The sequence below is a fragment of the Chironomus tepperi genome, unplaced genomic scaffold, assembly GCF_022539635.2.
Source record: "Chironomus tepperi strain 1889 unplaced genomic scaffold, CSIRO-AGI_Ctep_v1 contig_67, whole genome shotgun sequence".
In the NCBI taxonomy this organism is placed as follows: domain Eukaryota; kingdom Metazoa; phylum Arthropoda; class Insecta; order Diptera; family Chironomidae; genus Chironomus; species Chironomus tepperi.
The window spans coordinates 1,479,813-1,502,004 of NW_027226189.1; the positions used below are offsets into that span (position 1 = coordinate 1,479,813).

The window sequence follows — 22,192 nt, forward strand, 5'->3', positions numbered from 1 at the left end:
TGAAAGTTCGCTGTAAAAAAGTAAGAAACTCTACCAACACTTAACGCGTTTGATAACTCAAAAAACATACTCAAAGCACTCGTGTGACTCATTCAAATTCTACACAATAATAATAAAAATTCCGCATTAATAACCATAAAAGAATTTCAGTGAACACAAGAACTCACTCAAAATTAAAAGAGAGTCCAAAAGGAAGTGCGCTATTAAGATAGACAAGAATTTTTTTGTGTATGATAAAGTCAAAAAGGAACCACAAAAAAAAATAGCAAGTGTAACGAAGGCACAGCCAAAAATTCTCGTCTTATCAGTAAATTGAACAAAAGAAAAAAGTGAAGGAAGCAAGAAAATTTATTCTTTTGGCTGGAAATAAAAATTGTGTGTGCACTTAAATACATATTTTTTAAGTGCAAGTTCGAAAAAAAAGCAGCAAGAGAATAAAAATATGTTTGACTAGCCTCCAGCGACGAGACTTTTTTTTTTCATGAGATTCTCTGCATTTCATGCATAAATTTTTAGTGTCGAATATTCTTTAACAAAAAAAAATAATATTTAAAGTGCTACAGCAAGCAAGGTAGGCAAAAATAAAAAAAGAGAGAGAGAGAAAGAGAGAGTACGCGAAGATAAAGAAGAAGAAGGAAATTCCATTCGAATCATATTTATTTTACTTTTGGGCCCAGGCTTGAAAAGCCATCATCATTCAAACAATTTTTGCTCGCTTTGCAACTTGTTTTTCATCTTTTATATCAACATTTTTTTACCTCTTTCGTTTCGCTCTCTTCTTCGTCCAGCTCACCGTTTTTTTTTATATTTTTGCGCGCCGCACATCCATACACACAGGCCATACTCACACAGAACTCATTCTAACAAAAAGAGATTTCTTCTGCCTGTTTTGTTTTGAAGCAACACCAACAAGAGCCCAAAAACAGAATCTTGAGTGTGCGTACATACAACCTGACCAAAATCAATGATTGTATTTGTGTGAATATCTTAGAGACTTTTGCCACATATAAAAAAAAAACGACAGCAAGAAAGAAAAGAAATTCTTCTGGTAAAAGAATCTTCAGCTACAGTCACATACACGACGTAAAATAATAATAAAAAAAAAAATTCCAGTTTTTCTTTCACGAAACTAAGGAACAACAAAAAAAGAGCACCTCAAGTCTCACTGTATGTGTGTTGACTATTTATGATATTTATTTAATATAATATTTATGATTTCTTGTTTGATTTGAATCACACACACACACGCACACACACCTGAGATAGAGAGGAACTGATCATAAGTAGGAACTTAAGGATCATCACTGAATTCTTTAAAGGACATTGTCAATCATTAAATTGCAAATTATGTATAAATTGCATAATAAACGTTTCAAGTAAAGAAGACACAGCAACAAACAACAAACAAAAATGACGTGCATTAAAAAGTAAATGCGACGAGTTAAGCGAGAGGCCCCCATAAGCAATATCATAATTAATTTGTAAAGTTTTAAGGAACGAATTTTTTTTTAAAACACAAAAAAAAACTTCAAAAAATATTTTTTAAGGATGAAATTAAGGAAATTATTTTTACTGCTGCTCATAGCAAGCATGAGCTTACTAGTAACTGGTAATTCGGGACCGGGTCCTGGTATATTTCCACGTAGGCGATCATCAAATGAAAGTGTTATGCAATCGAGAGCTGTTGACACGCGCATTCAATTTGAGATACTTGAGGGCGAGCCACGTGGAACGGTTGTTGGATATATACCAATTACAAAACCTGGATTTACATATAGATTTAATGAGCCATCGAGAGAATTCTCACTTGATTCAGTGACGGGAGAGATCAAGACTAATATAGTTTTAGATCGTGAGGTTGTACAGAATGATCGTTATGATTTAGTCATTCTAGCGGTCAATAGTACACAACCTACATTCCCAATTGAAGTGAGAATCATTGTACAGGACATCAATGACAATGCACCAGAATTTCCAGAACCAAGCATTGCCGTATCACTGTCAGAGAGTTCCGCATCCGGTACACGACTTTTACTTGATGCTGCAACAGATCGAGATAGTGGTACAAATAAAGTAACAGATGATTATCGCATTGTCGATGGCAATCATGATGACAAATTTCGATTGGCTGTCACGACAAATCCCAGTGGTGATGTATCGTATTTACATTTGGAGACGACTGGGAAGTTGGATCGCGAGACACGTGGATTTTATGTTTTAAATATATCAGCACGTGATGGAGGCAGTCCACCAAAAAATGGATATCTTCAAGTTAATGTCACGATACTCGACGTTAATGATAATGTAAGTAGGAAATTTCCATTTATTTCATATTTTTTCAGTCTGATTTGCAATGAAATTACATGAAAGGGATTTACTGACCGTAACCCTTTGCACTTTAGCTTTTGATGTTTACCCTTTGATATTTTTTTATTCTGTATTGCGCTCACTTGCCCTTGGATTTCACATTGTTGCTGCCTCATATTTTTCTGATTATTAGGCTTGTAGATTTGTGGTATGAAATTATTCCATAGGCGGCTATGGAAAGAATTGTGTCAGAAATTTTTTAATCAAAGTTGGCTTTTTCTTTTGAATTTCACTCCGAGTGGCAAGTCTGGGTAACTTTAAGCATCAAAATATCCAAAAATAAAAATTTCTAACCTCAAAATTTCTCAATTTTCTTCCTTAACAGCCACCAATCTTCGACCACAGCGACTACATCGTCTCACTAAATGAAAGCGTCCTTCCCGGCACACCAGTCCTCCAAGTCATGGCATCAGACAATGATTTAGGTGACAATGCCAAAATAACTTACTACTTATCAGACACAGAGGCGCAATTCACAATTGACCCGGAGACAGGTGTCATTACAACAACACAAATCCTCTCATGTCCACAACAAAATTGTCCAATTTTTACAAAACTTGGCGGCAGTTGTCCAAAATCTTGCGTCTTTACAGTGTTTGCACGCGATCATGGCTCACCACGTCAAGATGGTCGCACGTATGTTACAGTGAATTTAGTTGATACAAATGATCATGCACCACAAATTAGATTTCAATATTTTCCACCAACGGCAAGTTATGCGACAGTTGATGAGAATGCTGTAAATGGATCTGTTGTGGCTGCTGTATCTGTTGAAGATATGGATGAGGGATTAAATGGTGAGACAAGCTTAAAAATTATCACCGGTAATGAACTCAGTCATTTTCGATTAGACAAGACGCCAAGCTTTGATATTGTACGTGTAAATGGCATTTTGGATCGTGAAGAAATTAGTAAATATAATTTAACGGTTGTGGCAACTGATAAAGGTACACCGGCGCGCACAGCAACCGCATATTTAATTATTCATGTTAACGATGTCAATGACCATGAACCTGTTTTTGAAAAATCAGAATATTCGGCCATATTGAGTGAATTGGCACCGCCTGGTACATTTGTTGCAAGCATAACAGCATCTGATGAAGATACAGGTGTTAATGCACAAATCTACTATGATTTTGTATCAGGTAATAATAGACAATGGTTTGCAATTGACTCAATAAGTGGTTTAATAACAACAAAGGCACCGCTTGATCGTGAAGTTCAAGGAACAATTGAATTGAGTATATCGGCACGAGATGGTGGACCGAATCCAAAATGGGCATATACACAGTTAAAGGTCACAATATTGGATGAGAATGATGAAAAGCCACAATTTTCACAGCCACATATTAACATTAGTTTGAGCGAGAATACACAACCGCATACAGTTGTAGCAATGTTAACAGCATCTGATCATGATCAAGGAACTAACGGTAGTGTCTCATATGTCTTACATCCGAGTGTTGAACAAAATTATCCCAATATGTTTGCACTAGACTCACTAACAGGCCAATTAACAATACGTAACAAATTAGATCGTGAAACCATAACAGAGTATGAGATACAAGTAATTGCAAAAGATCAAGGAATTCCACAGCAATCATCAACCGCAACCGTATTCTTGAAAGTTGAAGATATCAATGATAATTCGCCGGAATTCTATCCAAAGCGTTACTTTGTTGTTCTATCGGACGATACAGCCATTGGTACGTCAATATTAAAAGTTCAAGCAACAGATCGAGATGATGGTGACAATGCCTTAATATCATATAAATTAGAAAGTGGCGGTGATGGTCTCTTTATTGTTGATAATTGGACAGGCATGATAAGTTTAAGGTCAAGTTTAAGATCATCACAAAAATCAATATTTAAATTAATCATATCCGCAAAAGATCGTGGTGATCGTCGGACAGAAAAAGATGCAATTGTTGAGATCGTGAGAGAATCAAAATTAGAGGAATTAGAATTTGATACACCTGGTAATTATGAATTTCAAATTTATGAAGATTTTGGACATGAAAATCCAAAAATTGGACGTGCAGTTGGTAAAACAAAAATATCATCGACATCAGCACTTATTGCTCCGGTTGAATACGCAATTGTTTATGGTGATCCGAATGAGAATTTTGTTATTGATGAGCAAACAGGTGTCATTTCAACAGCTAAAGCAATCGATCGTGAAGAGTCAATGATGTATTCATTGACAATTGTCGGATATGGGAAAACAAGATCGGGTCTTGGATATGGCAAGACAATGGTAAATATTTTAATATTAGACTTGAATGACAATGCGCCGATATTTACACGTGATAAGGATGAGATTCATATACCGGAGAATGCAGCTGTTGGACAAGAGATATTTTTGGCAAGAGCCCGTGACAAGGATTATGGAGTTAATGCTCGAGTCACTTACAGCCTCACATACAATCCACATGAACAATTTAGAATCTCAGAAGCAACTGGTGTACTTTACATTAATCGTCCAATTCGTGTCGAACCAGGCACAGTTATGCATCTTGAAATTACAGCCATTGATGGCGGCGAACCAAGATTATCATCCAAAAATGTTGTGACAATAACAATTGAAGACGTAAATGACCACACATGTGTCTTTGACCACACATCATATGAAACATCTTTATTGGAATCGACACCCGTAAATTCACGATTTTTTGCCCTTTCCGCATCAGATGCTGACCTCGGTGCAAATGGACGAATCTCATATAAAATTATTGAAGGAAATTTGGAGAATAAATTTGGTATCTTTCCCGACGGATATCTTTTCGTCAAAAGTAATCTCGACCGTGAAGATCGCGATTATTATTCACTGACGATAAGCTGCAATGATGGTGGTGATCCACCACGTAGTACGGAAGTACCAGTCGTAATTCATGTAATTGATGAAAATGATAATGCACCACAATTTACCAACAGTTCATTTACATTCAATATAGCTGAAAATGAGCCCATTGATTCATTTGTTGGTAAATTGACAGCAACAGATCGTGACATTGGACGAAATGCTGAACTTATATTTATGTTATCGAATGTTGAAAATGATTTCTCAGTTGATCCACGTAATGGCTTTATAAAGACGATGAGAAAATTTGATCGTGAAGCACTCGTACAATCGACGGGACAGAATTTCATTTCACTTGAGGCAACTGTCACAGATAATGGTGCTGTAAGATTGAAAGATAAGGTTAAAGTAAAAATTTTTATAAATGATATAAATGATCACGCACCGCAATTTTTACGATCACCATATAAAGTTCAGGTATCAGAAGGCTCATCAATTGGATCGCAACTTATTCGTGTCTATACGTTTGATGCTGATGAAGGTCTTAACGGTGATGTCTTTTATTATATATCAGATGGTAATGATGGTGGTAAATTTTCAATTGACGAATCAACCGGTCAAGTAACACTTGTTAAGTCGCTTGATAGAGAAACGACATCATCTTATAAGCTGACAGTTATTGCACATGATGCTGCTGTTGTTGGTCGTTTAAGTTCATCAACAACAATATCAATTGAGGTACTTGATGAAAATGATTGTAGTCCGGAATTTGTACAAACGGATACGAGTATATCTGTCATTGAGACAACAACAATTGGAACGGAATTAATAAGATTTCGTGCAACTGATAATGATTTGGGTATTAATAGTCAGTTGACATATTCAATTGCCGCAGGAAATCGACGTGACACATTTCACATTGATCCCGTCACTGGATCACTTTATTTACACAAATTATTGGACTATGAAGATACACAAACATATTCATTAAATATTACAGCATCAGACGGTGGCAATCCAAGGTTATCGACAACAATAATATTTACAGTAACAACAATTGACTTTAATGACAATGCACCAAGCTTTCCTAACACAGCAATTGTGAGGCAAATTCGTGAAGGAATTCCAATAAATACACCGATTATTATGATCACGGCCGAAGATCCTGATAATGGATTAAATGGTAAAGTAACATACTCAATACAAAGTCAAGAGCCATCATTTGGTCAAGGACATTTTAGAATTAATGCAACATCGGGTGTCATTTATACACAACGTCAAATTGATCGTGAATCAATTGATACATTCCGTTTAATTGTTGTGGCAACGGATCAAGCATTGATACCATCACAACGTTTGTCAGCTGAAAAATTAGTGACAGTTATCGTTGAGGATATAAATGATTGTGAGCCAATTTTTGTGTCAATGAATGCGGCCGTATTGCCATTAAGAGATATACGCGTTGAACCGGGTCATGATGGCTTACCGATAATGAATGTTTTCGCGCGCGATGCCGACTCGAGTTCAAATGGTCTTGTAACATATGAAATGGTTAGTGGTAATACAGACTTATTTAAGTTACATCGTAGTACAGGTACAATATCGTTAAGAAAGACAATACATAATCCCGAAGCGCGTTATCAGTTGGCGGTGAAAGCAACTGATGAAGCTGTACAAAGTGAACGTAAATCAAGTGATGCATATATTACGATAATAACAAGCAGTTCCGCAAATGGCGGTCCAATGTTTCAACAAAAAGAATTAACTGGCACAGTTTTTGAAAATGAACCGGCCGGAACGAGTATATTGACAGTGTCAGCTCATTTGCCGACCGCTTCCGGCAATGAAATTGAATATTATGTGACAAATGTAACCGGCAATGGTAAACAAGTTGATCGTCTTTTTGACATCGACACAAAATTGGGAATTTTATCTACAGCCGTTGAATTGGATCGCGAGAATGGTGTCGAAATATATGAAATTGAAGTTTATGCCATTGCCATTGGCGGTGCACCGAGAACGTCAAATACAAAGGTGAGTTGCAACTTTTATTATTTTATTGCTTTTTTATTTATATCCAATTCTCATCAGAAATTGAAAAGAAATCCTTCTTTTTATTATTTTTAATTATTCGCTTCAATGCTTCACAATACAAAGTGCGTGATTATGCAAACCTTTGTACCTTCTTCTTTATATTATACTTACAACATTGTCGTCATCAAGTACATCTGTAGATATTTGACTCGACAGAAGCTTTCTTTACGGAACTAATTGAAGAAAAATAGAATTTTTTTTATGCATTTATGTTGTGTCATTCATGTTTGCCTGCATGAATGGAAAGGAGACATGAGGGATGGGCTATTGAAGCCATTTGTGGAATAAATTTAATTTTATAGTCTTTTGTCTAGTTTTATAGCCGTTTGATGCAGCTCGGTGGATATTTTTTATAGTGTGAGATTTTTATGGGAATATTTAGAAAGTTATTAAGGTTTTGTGGATGTTATCGGGGTCTATGCATCCATTAGGATGTGGACTCAAATCAAATATCAAGGATAACAACTGCATGTCGTTCCAAAATTGTTCATTCAGTTCAAACATTCCTCCACAAACCAACATCAGACTCTCATTTAAGCACTGAGAATATATTTGGGAAGTCCTCACAAATTTCAATTAAAATTCTTTAAGAAAGGCCGTCGACGACGAGAGAAATATGTTAAAAGGAGAAAATAATTTTCATTACTTTACATATGTAATAACAGTTAATTTACTTTCAAATTTTTGCACATTCCTCAAAATTTGCATTCCATGGAGACGGTTTTAAAATGATTTTTATGGGTTTTTTAAGGGCTCAACTGGCAATTTTTGAAATGTTGTTTGAATGGTTGGAAAAGGATTGAGAAATTATGTTTAGTTGTGGCAATTATTTGGTAATGTTTGGTTTGTAGTGGAAGCTGCTTAATTGCTATTCTCATTTGGATCTTCTATTGGCATAATGAGATACTTTCAGGTCTATTCTAGCAATATTCCATTCGAATGGTAATCTTTTAGTACTAGTTCTGATTGTTCGGGCTTTAATTCTAGCTTCTGACTCGTTCTCCAATATCAAGTTGTCTAGAGCTGCTAGGATCTCCTCTTTCCGTCTCAAAAAGTGATGTCTAAACTGTATGGCGCCATAATATTTTGGAAATGTCGGTTTTGATTGTAGATTATCACCAAGGTGTCCGTGGAACAAAAAGTTTGGACACTTCTGCTCATGAAGCAAACTTCTTGTATTCTAAGGCTAATTATGCAATCAGAGATTCATTTACAATTTCAATATTTCAAAGATATGTACATCTAATAACAGCAAGCCACCTAGATATAAATTCATCCCTTAATACCTCCCGTAGGTCGACTATTAGCTGACCATAGATCTCGTTATAAAGATGATGTCAAATTGTCCACTCGGAATCTAGCACAGTCAAATTGTCAATTTACTATATACTTCCTTTGATTCCTTGATGTTTCCTTTATTCAAGACATTCTTAAATTTGAATGAAATATTAAGAACACAGCTTAATCACATCCTAAAACATACATATATCTTAAAAGAACTCAGTAAGAACAAATCCATTAAAGAAAAGTAAAGTATTGCATGCAACCATCCCAACCCTGCGGAGAGACTCTTTATATTATTTTATAATCCAAAACCTCCAAATTCATGATATGCTCAATAAATTTCGTTTAAAAGAATTGAAATATATATGTATATAAAAAAATATCAAAATAAGATATGTACGAACTTAATTAAAAGTATCTTAGCATCGACTGTCATCAATTTTTCATCGTTTTTTTTTTTCGTTTTTAAATCCCCATTAAAAATCACCTAAGAAACAAAAAAAAAAGTATTTATGGACATATAAAATTGTAATGTTAATTGAATAATTCTGTTTCTTGTTGAAATGATCCACAAAATTGTGTGTGTGTCTTATATAAAGGCATTTCAATCTTACTCTCGATTTTTTTTATTATTTGGTTCCTTCTCGTGATGCCAAACAAAATGTGAAAATGTGCCGTTTAAGACGCGCGATTTTCTTACCGTGTGTAATTCCTCAATTAGGTTCTTATTGTTCGGATGTCTCACTTACTCTCTGCTCTCTTTCTTTTATTTACCTTTTTATTTGTGGGTAACGAAAAAACAGAACGGGGCCCTTTTTGGTATGTTACTGCTATTATTGCCTGTCGACATGAAGCGAGACCTTTCATTTTGGTTAAATTTCTCATTTTATTATCTATTTTATCATGCAATATGTCAATTAATTCATCTTACCCAGTTAAACTAAATCAGCTTTACGGCAATACATTGCATATGTGAGGGGCTGTTTAATGCATTTGCAGCGAGATCAGACAGTAGTACATGAAATGAAGAGAACGAAAAAGAATTTTTTTTCTTTGCCTTTCTTTCTTTTTTTGATTTTTGTGCCTTAAATTAAAATTACAATTTGATGATCTCGCCACAATGTTGGAAATGCATTAAATGAGAAATTAAAAGCTTTATTTCCACAGGGAATTGACAAATGCAATTTTTAATGCATTACTCATTTTATTTTATTTCTCCTTGCTTCTTATTTGCCTTCTTCTGTTGAAGGATATGAGAAGTTAGTAGAAAATAAAACAACAATTTATAATCGCATGACTATGAATTTTCCAATCATTTCATGGTATTCAAATTACATATTGAGATGTTCATGTGAAAAGGGTATACGTGGATGATTGTCGATTGGGATAGATGTTGTCGGTATGGCATTTTGTTGCTGCTTTGGAATTGAGTGCTTTTGTGTGGTTGAATGGTTTAGAAGACTGAAGAGATGATTAAGTTATCTTTATAAGATAGAACTTACATGAATTTGGGAGGAACTGAGCTAACTTGGCAAACAACTGAACCAATTTTACAGAGACTTTAACTAACTTTTTTGAGAATTTAAGAGAATTTGCAGAGAACTGAACTAATTTCGCAGAGAATTGAACCAATTTTACATAGAACTTAACCAATTTTAGAGAGAACTGAATCAATTTTATACAGAACTGAACAAATTTTACAGAGAACTAGACCAATTTGCCGTAAATAGAACTTTGTCATCAATTCATTTTAAAATTGTACTAAACTGAATTTAAAGAAGACATACCTGACTTTACAGAGAATTGAACAGATTTTACAGAGGACTAAACCAACTTTTCAGAGATTTCTATCCAATTTGCAGAGAACTTTATGAATTTTCCAAACAAAAATTGAACCAAATTGACAGAGAACTTAAAAAGTTATAATGAACTAAGATGATTTTTTTACAAAGAATTCAACCCAATTTACAAAGAACTGAACCGAATTAGCAAATAAATGAACCGAATTAGCCAAGAACTGGACCAGCTTTCCAGAGAATCCAACTTAGTTTAGAGAACACTGACCAACATCTTAAAGATAAATGAATCAAATTTAAATAAATTTTCAAATCTCATTTACAAAGCAATTTGCATCTCAATTAATGCCATGACTATAGACACCTCTAAAAACAAACATCAATGCATGCATAATTTTCCCGCTCATAAAAATAAAAAAAAAGTAATTGAACACCCCATCCACATAGTTTATCAATATTTTCAAAAAAATAAATAATCATAAGCATAAGCACAAGCGCGCAAGCAAGCAAGCAACAAAAAAAAATCTTATTAAGAGCGCCTCAAACATGTGTTCCATACTCTGTAAGTTGACTCTCGCTACATGTGAGTTGAAGAGAATAAGAATGCAAAATAAGGATAAGGAAAATTAATATTTCAATAATATTTATATGAGCCATCAAACTTCATATGATTTATATTCTCAATTCACCAAGAGATTGTTGCTTTATACTTAACTTCTTGCCATGGCTTTCTCAGACGATATTTTTTTTTATAGTTTTTTATTTCTTTCTTGCTCATTTATTCTGTCAAAGTTGTATTTACTCCTTAAAGTCTTTCTCTCAGTATGCCTCATCGTTTCCATTTCTTACTGTTTGTTATTCACGTCTTTACAATTTTTATATACTCTCCATACTTTGAGGCTCAAACTCATGATGTTCTTTACGATATAAAACCTGCGAGTTTTTGAGTATTGAAAATGTAGGGAAATAAATTTTTTTTTTTCATGTGATTTTATATCAGCAATTGTGAATGTTATGATGAGTTAAAAGAAGAATTTCATACATGAATATAAGAGCCTGGGCAGAGTGGGATGAAGAAATTTCTTATTTTATTTATTTTTTCTGCATCATAATTTTTTGTTGTTGTTGTTGCTGTTGATCTCTTTCATGATGGTCTATAATTGAAATCTCTTTTCATTGAATATGCTCTGGATGATGATTATTGTTATTATTATTGTGGTGTTTCTAAAGCAATTACTGGATAAATTTATATTCTCATGAGTGACTGTTTGGATGGGATGAGTTGTGTTGTGTTGTGAGGTGTTCTTGAGTGTCTAGTTGTGAGAGATGTGTGCTTTGTACCAAATATGGTTTGGCTGGGAATAGTCATGAGTTGCTAATATGAAGTGATTTGAGTGAGGATACCTTAGGGTTAATAGCAGAGCTCGAAGTCGACTCGGAATTTGTATGGAAAAGCCGACTTGAGTCGACTCGACTCCATCAAAAATTCTAGTCGACTTCGAGTTCTGGTTAATAGGTCTGAGTAGGAATATTCTTAAACTACATGACATTCAAGGGGATATTCTTTGTGTTCTTCATATTTAGCATTCTAGGTTAATCCTAGGACATAATCTTAGGAATATCTCTATTCGGAATATATAGGCTATTATATACAGAAACCGAGTCTACTCTAAGTTTTAGTTCTAAGGACAACAACTCTGTCTTGATCTAAGACCATCCTTGGAACTAGATATGCATTAATAAAACTAGACATTAGCCGTCTTTAGTATCACACATGCTAGTGACCCAACCTATTGTCCTTAGAATTAAACATACGACTAGCTGCCTTAGACATACAACTAGTTTAGCTTAGCTTAGCCATACTAGTGATGCAATTCATCGTCCTTAGAACTGAACAAGCCACTAACCAAAAACCAACGTATCTACTTAGATAATCCAGTAAATTACAGCAATTGTCATAATTGTCCAATTCACTCAACCAGGAAGTATGAAAATAACACTCAATATAACACAATTTACTAGTCCATCAACTCCTCATCCTCAATATCAAATCTCCAATTATCAAAATAAGCAACAAACTTCAAAATTCCTTCCTTATTATCTTTTAACAACAAAAAAAAAGTTCAAGCTCATTTTTATGATAAACAGAAGAGGGATTATCGTGTATAGATGTGCTATATAACCATTACAATGTGATGTGTAGTTTTTTTTTAGAAATAAACAGCAGTCATTTAAGATTTAAATAGTTTTTAAAAAGCCTTCATGCCTACATACATGAATTCCATTTCACTATTAATACCTTTTATAACCTATTACGATAATGGATGTTATAGACAATGCTTTTAAATATATAGTGCATAAAAGAAAATACCCTTTCATTTTTTTTATTTCGACGTAGTCGTCCGTTTTGTTGTTGTTGTTGTTGCTGCATGGGAACTTTATCAGCAGAGAAAACATTTTCTCGTGTGCAAAACACAAGCATCATACAAGACTTTTATTAAGGTAAAAATTTAAAATATAAGAGGAGATGTGTAAGAATTATTGGAGATTGAGAAGGATTAGGCGCAGTTTGTTGGGTAGAGGAATGTCAGTTTTGGCGGGAAAATTCAACATGTGCTTTAGGAACTTTGATTTGTCCTAACTATTAATATTGGTGACATTGTCTTTAGTAAAGTCATGTTATTCGTTAAATCTGGAATGGTTCGTCTAAAACTGCAAGTCTGCAGTCTTGGACGAACTATAAAGTATACGCAAAAACAGCAGTGCTGCGCATCTAAAACGTAGAAAAGACAGGTTAGCTGTTCTTGGCCAAATCCTATAAATAAGCCATGAACTAGGGCAAATTCTACCAATATCCATTATAACCAAGATTCTAGGTTAGAATCCTAACCTCAAAACACCTCAAGCATCCAATACCAACTTCATTTACCCCCAATCATCCCACCCATCCAGTCAAACCATACCCAATAACCCATTCATCTTCCAAAATCACACTTAAAGAGAAAGAAAAGCAAAAAAAAAGTTTATAAGAACGATGTTAAGGGGGAAGAAAGGAAGGCAAAAGAAGAAGATGACTTTACTCTCCGCTGAACATTTTTTGATATCAACAGAGCAGAGCCTCTTCTGAAAGGTAACTAATGCGCTTTTAGTGTATTCAAAGTCAAAAAGATATGATGAAGATACGAGGAGAGTAAAAAAAAATAAGAATGAGAAGAACTAAAGCATGGTGAAAAAACGCAAATCTTTTAGGCATTATTAAAGCGATTACGGTTTCTTCTGTCTTCTCGTTCCTTCATTTCTCTTCTCTGTGCTTTTTTTCTGTTGTTGTTGTTGTTGTATTCCTTTTGCTGTGTTTTTTAAAAACTAAAAAAAGTATAAGAAAATTTTTTGACAGTGGCGTAATTAGATAACTAACAATAAAGACAATTAAAGAATATTATTAACTGCTGTTTATGGTGTGCAGGCTTTTGGGGTGTTTGGTGCAGTTTGTCCTGGATTGTGTGGGGATAGGAATGTAATAGATTGATGGATATGCAATGATGTCTTAGTTTTCAATTATTTTTTGCTATGCAGCTTAAATTCGCATAAATCCTGCAGAATCATCAGAAATTTAAATCTTACAAAACCGTTAAAATTTTGAATTTTAAAAAGTCGTTAAGCATTTGAATCTTACAAAACTGTTAAAATTTTGAAACATGATAAATTGTTGAAAATTTCGAATTTTACAAAACCGTTACAATTTTAAGTCTTACAAAGTCGTTGAATATTTAAATTTTACAAAACCGTTAAATATTTGAATCTTACAAAACCGTTAAAAAATTGAATTCTACAATCTCGTTGATAACATGCTGCACAAAATCAACCTCAAGGATACTTCACATGCCATCAAACTGATAGTCTATCAACAACTTTAAGTCATCAATTTAAAAGTAAATTTTTAAAATATATTCCTGATTCATCTCGATATTCAATAAGTAGAACTAACTTGCTCTATATATAGAATTCCATATTTTTCTTCATTTTAATGTCGCTTGATGAGAATGCCTCATATCATCTGATAGATATATATTAACCCATATGACTAACATCATTAATAAGCTTGTATTCTAAAATAATAATGGCATAAAAAAGACATCTAATTAAATGAAAATATCAAGAAATCGAGTCAGAATATGACAGATGAAATACATTAGGCCACCATAGATAAAATATCGTGAATTTTTACTTTAACAGGGCAGCCAGCAACAACACAAAAAAATTGTCTCATTTGATGATAATTCGAGAAACACAAACTGAACAAAAATATGCCTCCACTAATTGATTGTCTTAATGAGTCGCATATCAACAAACCTTTTTTTTGTACTTCTTTTTCTTTCTCTCTTTTCCTATAAACGGCAAAACCATCAATGCATTCCAAACATCTCGTTTTAAAAACTTCAGAAAATGAAATGAAAAACTAGTAACTTTAACATGAATGAGATAAGAGTATTATGATTTTAGCGCATTTAAGGAAATTTTTTTTGCCTTTTTGTAGATTGATGTCAGATTGTGATTCATTTTTTTAACTTCTTTTCTTTTTCTTTGAGGAATTTCTGTTTTACGTGATGCAGCTTGTGTTCATTTACTTATTTATCAATTACTGAGACTTTTTCTAAATGAAATGTAATGATTATTATTAGGCTGATTGTTGATTTAGTTAGTTTCTCTTTTTTTGAATATTTGTGGCAAATTTAAATGTTTGAATCTGTTTGAATTTGAATGTAAGTCAAAAATTAGTTAAAAGTCTATTATTGTCTAAAATTGATTGAAACTCTAATAACGACACTCTTTACTCGATCAGCGACTAAGCGGCAGTATACTAAAAAACAAGTGACTAACACGTGACAGATACGTGACAGCCACGTAGCAGCTACGTGGCGTCCACTTGGTTCTAAGTATGCTACATGACAAGTACTTGACATTCTCTTGGTTTTAAGTATGCTATGTGACAGTTACGTGGCATTCACTTGGTTCTAAGTATGCTACGTGACAGCTACGTTGCTTTCACTTGCTTCTAAGTATGCTACGTGACAGTTACGTGTCATTTACTTGGTCCTAAGTATGCTACGTGACAGATACGTGTCATTTAATTAGTTCTTAGGATTCTACGTGACAGCAACGTGATAGCTACGTAGCACTCACTTGATTCTAAGTATGTCGCCTCTTAGTCATCGTTGTAGCATTACTACAACCTGCGCCGATCGGGCTAGTAATACTTAATCCACTTTAATCCCAAAAACAACATCAATCACAACCTCACCTTACGTAATTCAGTTTCATTCCATCAACTTTTCTTCCTCAAAAAATAAAAAGAAATTTTATGACGAATGTAAGAGCATACAAGAGAAACCATAGGGATCCGGCGCAAAGAGCAAGAAGTATCACTGTATAATTAATATAAAATGTAAAAGTAATAATTAAAATCAAAAACGAACTGATTGATACTATAATTTTCCATTCACGCCCACACAATAGTCTCAACATCAATCTTGATTCTTATCTCAGTTTATAGCCTTTAACATACAGAGAAATAACAAGCTGACAAAGTGACATACATAACGCACCGTTTGTTGAGAAAATATACGCTTAAAAAAAATCTTTTTTTTTTTCTCTCGTCATTGTCTTGTCGTCTCATACGCCTTTTTTACGATGTTGATGGTGCAAAAATAACATAGAATAATAAAATTTATGCAATAACTTGTACCACAAGTTTTCGCTTTTAAAACTTTGTCTTTTTTTCTGTTTTGCTGGTTATTTTTGAAGTGCATTGGCTAGAGGACAGAATTGATTATTGAGAGCATCTTTTTTTTTGGATGTATGGAAGTGATAAATTTAGGAATTTTTAGAAGGAAAAGAGGAAAAAGGGATCGATGATGTTGAGGTATTGGTTGTGGTCTGGATGGTTTTTTGTGTGGAATTTGAGTTTTGAGGTTATGGTTGATGCTCTAGATTGGATATTGAGTGGGTTTTGTGATCTATATTGTCTGAGAATTTTGGAGATTGTTGCTGCAATCTAAAACTTTCAAATAATCACTGAATTTGGAGTTTTGAGGCTTAGTTTGAAGATAAAATAGTATATTGGCACATCCTTACTATGAAATAGGACTCTATATCAATATATTAAGGAACAAGCACCTAGAATCTAGCATAAGTCACTTTAATTACTTCGCTGAACTTACAAATCAATTGTAATCCATGAATTTCCTTAGATTGAACGTGAAACTGGTTATATAACTGTCCATAGCTTGCCAATAACCAATATTAAGTGCAATACTGTCGCCTAAACCTAATCTGCTAGGTTCTACACAATCCAAGTCATTATTATGATTCAAAACGCCTCAAATCTAAAGTAAAACCTCAAAATAGCTACTATGATAGGTTAAACACATGTATAATCAGTCCTTGATGAGCCAGGCTACCATTAGTCGAGCTTAAGTCCCAGAACCCATACTGATTCCATAAACATTCCAACATCCAATGACATCTCAATCTCAAATATTGAAACCCAACTCCAATTCCCATAAAATAAGCTTTCCAGCCTCTCCCACAAAAAAAGAATTCACATTCTACTCTACACGAGCGCCTAACAAGCACATCCTAATAAGCAACATCAATTCATGCGCAATTTTTATTCATCTTATTTCTCTATTTTGGCACAAAGCTATTCGAATTAAATAAAAAGAAGAGAAATATTTCATATTAATTAAAAATAAAAAAATTAATTTGAAATTATTTGTGCGATATGATGAAAAATTACAAGCAATATCGATTGCCTGTAAAGCAATAGAGTCTAAATAGAGTCTCTTCTATTTTGTTTTAGAAAATTGACCAATAAATATCATCATAATGATACTTTTTTTATTCACCATCCAAATTGTAGAATTTCCTTTTAATTCTCATTTCTGTGCTGAATGTCTTGTGTTTAAGTATCTTAAATGGCTATGAAGATTTTTTCTTCTTTTTTGATATATTATGAATATATTCGTGCATGAAAAGAGAATTGAAAAAAATATCGAGTATTGTAATAAAATTCTTTCATTAAAGAACGCGGCAGAAATAGCAAAAGTGTAGAAAATGGATGTAATTAATTTAAGTCACTTTATAACAAGCGATTAGCGTTTATAATATTGTTATTTAATTAGTTATTGTTGAAATTTTTAAACAATTGATATTATATTTCATGGTCTTAATCGTTTTGGATGATCAGGGGTGTGGGTTTTGGGGGGATACTGTGGCTGATCATGCTTATTGTAGCTCTATCAACTAGTCAAATCTGCATTGCATACTCAAAACGACAAATTGATCTCCAATTAGTTCCAATTTTCCACATAATTCCATAAAATACCAGAAATTACATCAAGTTATGCTAAAAAGTCGCAATCCTCACCATGTACCGCATATTAAGTCACCACATACTAGTTTAGATTCCATACCTAACCAGCTACGTTCCAACACGCAGCAAAACATTCAAATATTCCAAATACTCACCCATACCCAGCATATCATACCTTAGTGCTCGCACATACCTCATTGCTAACAAGCGTTGATTAAAATCAACAATTAAGTTAAAAATTATGACAAAAAATTTTCTGTTGCATAAATTCATCGTCGTTAGCTTGCACTGGCATTTCCGCAAGCCTCATAATCATCATCATTCTCCGTATGTGCGCACATAATCATGCGGGGAAAAATTCATTCAAAGAAATGTTATTGCTAAACCAAAATAAGTTATTTTTATCTCTGACTGTACGTGACTGCCTTTTTTCAGCGCTAAGCACAAAACCTCAAAAAACAGTTGCTGCCGTATTTTGCGAGATGATTTTTAGATAACAAATGGAATTAATTCCATCGGAAACTTATTTATTATTCATTTCCAATTGGTTCCTTTTCAATATTAATCATCTGAAAAAAATAAATAAAAATTGAGTTTTTTTGGGCTCTCTCATTTGTCACAAAATCGAAGCACTCAAATTGACGAAATCTTAATCTCCTTTCGTCTTTTTTTTCAATACTTTATTCTTTGAGTAGCGTGGTGATGGGATGAGGATTGAAGTCGGTTTGTATTGAGCGCATTTTAAAAAATCTTGAAGGAAATTTAACGATTTTTCAAATTTCAAAAAAATTTCTCCACTTCGAAAAGTTTTTCTTGAAAAATTCCATCTAAATTGCATTATTTTAGCAATAATTTGGTATTTCTGAATGTAAAAAAGTGGCAAGCGTCTATTGACAGTAGAAATGTTCAATATTAAAACATAAAAGCTTTAAAAATTCATCAAAAACTACTTAAAATCAACAAAAAATTCCAATATTCCAAAACATTGCTCATTTGCTTACAAAACACAACCGATTATTGGACAAAAAGCCAATTTATCAAGCCCATACCACACAAAATCCTCCGAACAGCACACAAAAAAAAAGAGCGAATAAATATTCTTCATGAAAGAAAATTTCCATCATGCGATTAATGCAGTCTCGTTTATTAATGTTTGATTGCATTTTAAATTAATATAAGAGATAATTAAAAATCACGTTTTTTGCCATTCTTAAAGCCACAAAAACAAAAAAAAATATAACTTTATCATGAGTCCCACTAATTTATTGTGCATTATTTTGAAGTATGGCTGTTCTACTATCGCCAATATGTCGTCGTGATCATTTATTTTCCAGCATTTAAAAGGAGATTTTTTAGAAAGCAACGATTTTTTTGACATGAAGCTTCTTTATCGCTTGGTATTTCGTGAATTATTATCCAGAGTAGGGGATTTGTGTGGAATTAAAGGAATTTTTTTGGATATTGATTCTAAAGTTCATTACTAAGTGCTTTCAATTATCTATGTAAAATCCAGTCCATTGACATCCAACACTGCTTAATCCACCCCGTGCATGACTCACCACATCCACTCACAAAACTTCGCTTAAAGCAGAAGATTAACAAAAAGCAACAGCAACAGCCACAAGATTTCACTTGTTTCATTAGTAAACTCCAACCAAACATAATTCAGATTCATGTCGCTTAGAAATTTTCATTTTTTTTTTATCAAAACTCAACAGAAAAATTAATTATGCTCCACAAAAAAAACGAGACTTCTTCTTGACTCGTTCCTTCTTATTTTTTCAAAAAAATAATATAAGTAAAGAGTAAAAAATAAATTTGATATGTACAAAAGAAAACAGAACGTTAACCAAAAAGGTAGGGAATAAAAAAAAAAGATAGAGGGAACACAAAACTGAGCATTCCATGAAGTGAAGTGCACATAACAAACGACATTAAGAGGAACATGGAATGTATTTTTCGCTACCCGTTTTATTCTCACTGTTTCATAGGATGGATGGAACAAGTAATAAAATCATTCGTGTGTTAATTTAATTTATTGGGGACGCTCGGTGGTGTGACATGTGCAGTGGGAAAATTGAGGGCAGTTGAGAGGGTCAAGTGGTGGTTTTAAGGATGAGTAGAATCAATATCTAGCAGTCTATCGAGTTAGACTTTCTTACTTACTCTGCTGACCGTACAGATCAATTGTGATCCATACCTCCTTCAGATGACGTCTAAAGCTGGCTCTATCGCTGACTTCCGTCTGCCAATTACCAATACCAAGTGTAATACTATCTCTATCGACAGTTCTTGAGAGTTTGCTCACTTTAAGTATACTAGATGAGCTTCTTCTTGAGTGTTCGTCTCAGCTGACTCTGTTCTCGAGAACACGCTCGTTCCTGCTAGAGAATGTGCTATTAAGGGATGGCAGAAGTCGAAATAGACTTTAATTTTGTATGGAAAAGTCAGCTCAAGTCGACTCGACTCCATACAAAATTTGAGTAGACTTCAAGCTCTAAGGGATGTAATCAGATAAATTCCAACTCAACTACAGCAGATCAACCTAAAATCCCACTTAAATATCCATTAAAAATTACAAAATTCACCCTCATAACCAACTTAACATCCATTAATACAAGAGACTTCAATTAATTCACATCCATAATTAATGCACATAATACTGCCACACATACCTGCATATATCCACAACAATCAAGCTTCATTATTACCCGATTTAATGCAATGTCATTTAATTTTCTATGCCGCTAAATCGAATTAACAATTTAACTGCTAAAAGCTTAAATTTTCTATTTTTTTTTTTATAAGTTTTTATTTCATCGAAAATAAATTAAATTCATTCACATTAATTAACAAAAAAAAAAGTAAGTTTGAAATGGATCATTTTGATTCAATTCAAATTAAAAAGTCTCATTTTTTTCATCAAACTCGAGTATATAAAAAAAAAGTTACAAATTAAAGAATTCAACATGGATTCTCATTGTACAATAATTAATTCTCTCTTCTCCATATTTCAATTTTAAGCATATTTTCTCACGTGACAAGTGATTGTGATGTTCTCAGATTGTCTGATTAATTTATGCTGTCTACTTTGATGTCATAATTTTTTGGTGGGATGATGGAAGATGGAGAGGATGAATTTGAGTTTTGGTGTGTGGTGGGGTAGCCTGAATAGCACTTGTCGGTTAATCGATCAATAATCCGATGCCAGGCCGGAATGACTGTGACTTGGTGTCACTTACGGTTTAGAAACTAGAGTCACGCTGGCCTGTTGCTGGATTTTGAGCTCGATTAATTATTTACGGTTGTTAAGGGAGTATCTAAGAATTTGAGTGATACAACATTCACATAAAGGTCATAGGTTCGAATTCTAGGAGGATAGATTGTCAGAAACTAGAGTAACGCTGACCTGGTGTTAGATTTTGGATCGATTCACTGATTAGTGATATTTGGGTAGTATTTACCGATTTTCGTGATGCAACATTGAGGTTGATATTGACATTGATGCAACATTGACATAAGGGTCGTAGGTTCAAATCCTGGAAAGATAGATTGTCAGTTCCTGGGTTCATATGACCTAGAAATTTGGCTCAATGACTAGCTTGTCATCAACTAAGTCATATTAAGATTGTAGACCGGGATGCATTCTAAGTGTGCTGCAGTCTGATGATCCTTCTTATATTGATCTATTAAGAGCTACTGACTGCAAAATTAAGCAGTTTTTTGACTAAATTCCAGTAGATTTCTCTTGAATTTTGAAGTCTTTAGGATTCTAAATTAAGGATTTGAACTCACAACTAAGCTTGCCCGTACAAACCCAACACCTAAGCCCCTATCAAATGCGCCATAGCACATCACACCCTACCCAAAGATCTCCTCATTCTTTCTTCCATTTGAACTTCCACAAAAAAATAAAAAAATTTCTTCTCTCTCAATCTTAAACATTTTTTTTCTTTCTTTTTCCTTCCCTCATTTCATATTGTTTTAGTTCGCAAGGCATTCTTCTTTTTTAAATAGCATAACATTCGATCATTTTAGACTTTAGTTCTCTGTTTTTGGCATTTTTATGATTTATGTGAAGACTGGCGAAAATAAAAAAAAAAAATATAAAGAGCAGAAGATAAGAATATCAAAAGTGATATGAGAAATAGGATGGCAAGGAACCGAAGAAATGGAATTTTAAAAATCATGCTCGACAAATGTCGTTGTTGCTCATTGTCAGCTCTCAATCATTTTTTTTTTTTCATTTTCATTTCTCGTTAATTAATTCCGATGAAACATTAAAGTATGAAGCAGCCAAAAAAAAAAAAACAGACATAAGTATATCTCTCGCGACTTGAGAAAAATATTTTTTAATTTTTTTTTTATATTCTTATTCTGGTGACTTCTCATTATGTTGCATGTGTGTGTTTGTGGCTGTGTTTTATGTGATTTTTAATTTAATTCTTGTTAAGGATGATGAGATGGACTTTAGGTGGA

At 33.5% G+C, this 22,192-nt stretch overlaps 1 protein-coding gene across 1 annotated transcript in view; it reads left to right on the forward strand.

Annotated features, from left to right (window-relative positions):
* Positions 1 to 22,192, forward strand: part of ft (cadherin-related tumor suppressor fat) — a 146,290-nt gene continuing 124,098 nt past the window's right edge. Inside the window, exons 1-2 of the mRNA XM_070653164.1 lie at positions 1 to 2,304; positions 2,693 to 7,201. Of these exons, the coding sequence (XP_070509265.1) occupies positions 1,549 to 2,304; positions 2,693 to 7,201 (5,265 nt within the window). The 5' untranslated portion in view covers positions 1 to 1,548. The remainder of the gene's footprint in view (positions 2,305 to 2,692; positions 7,202 to 22,192) is intronic.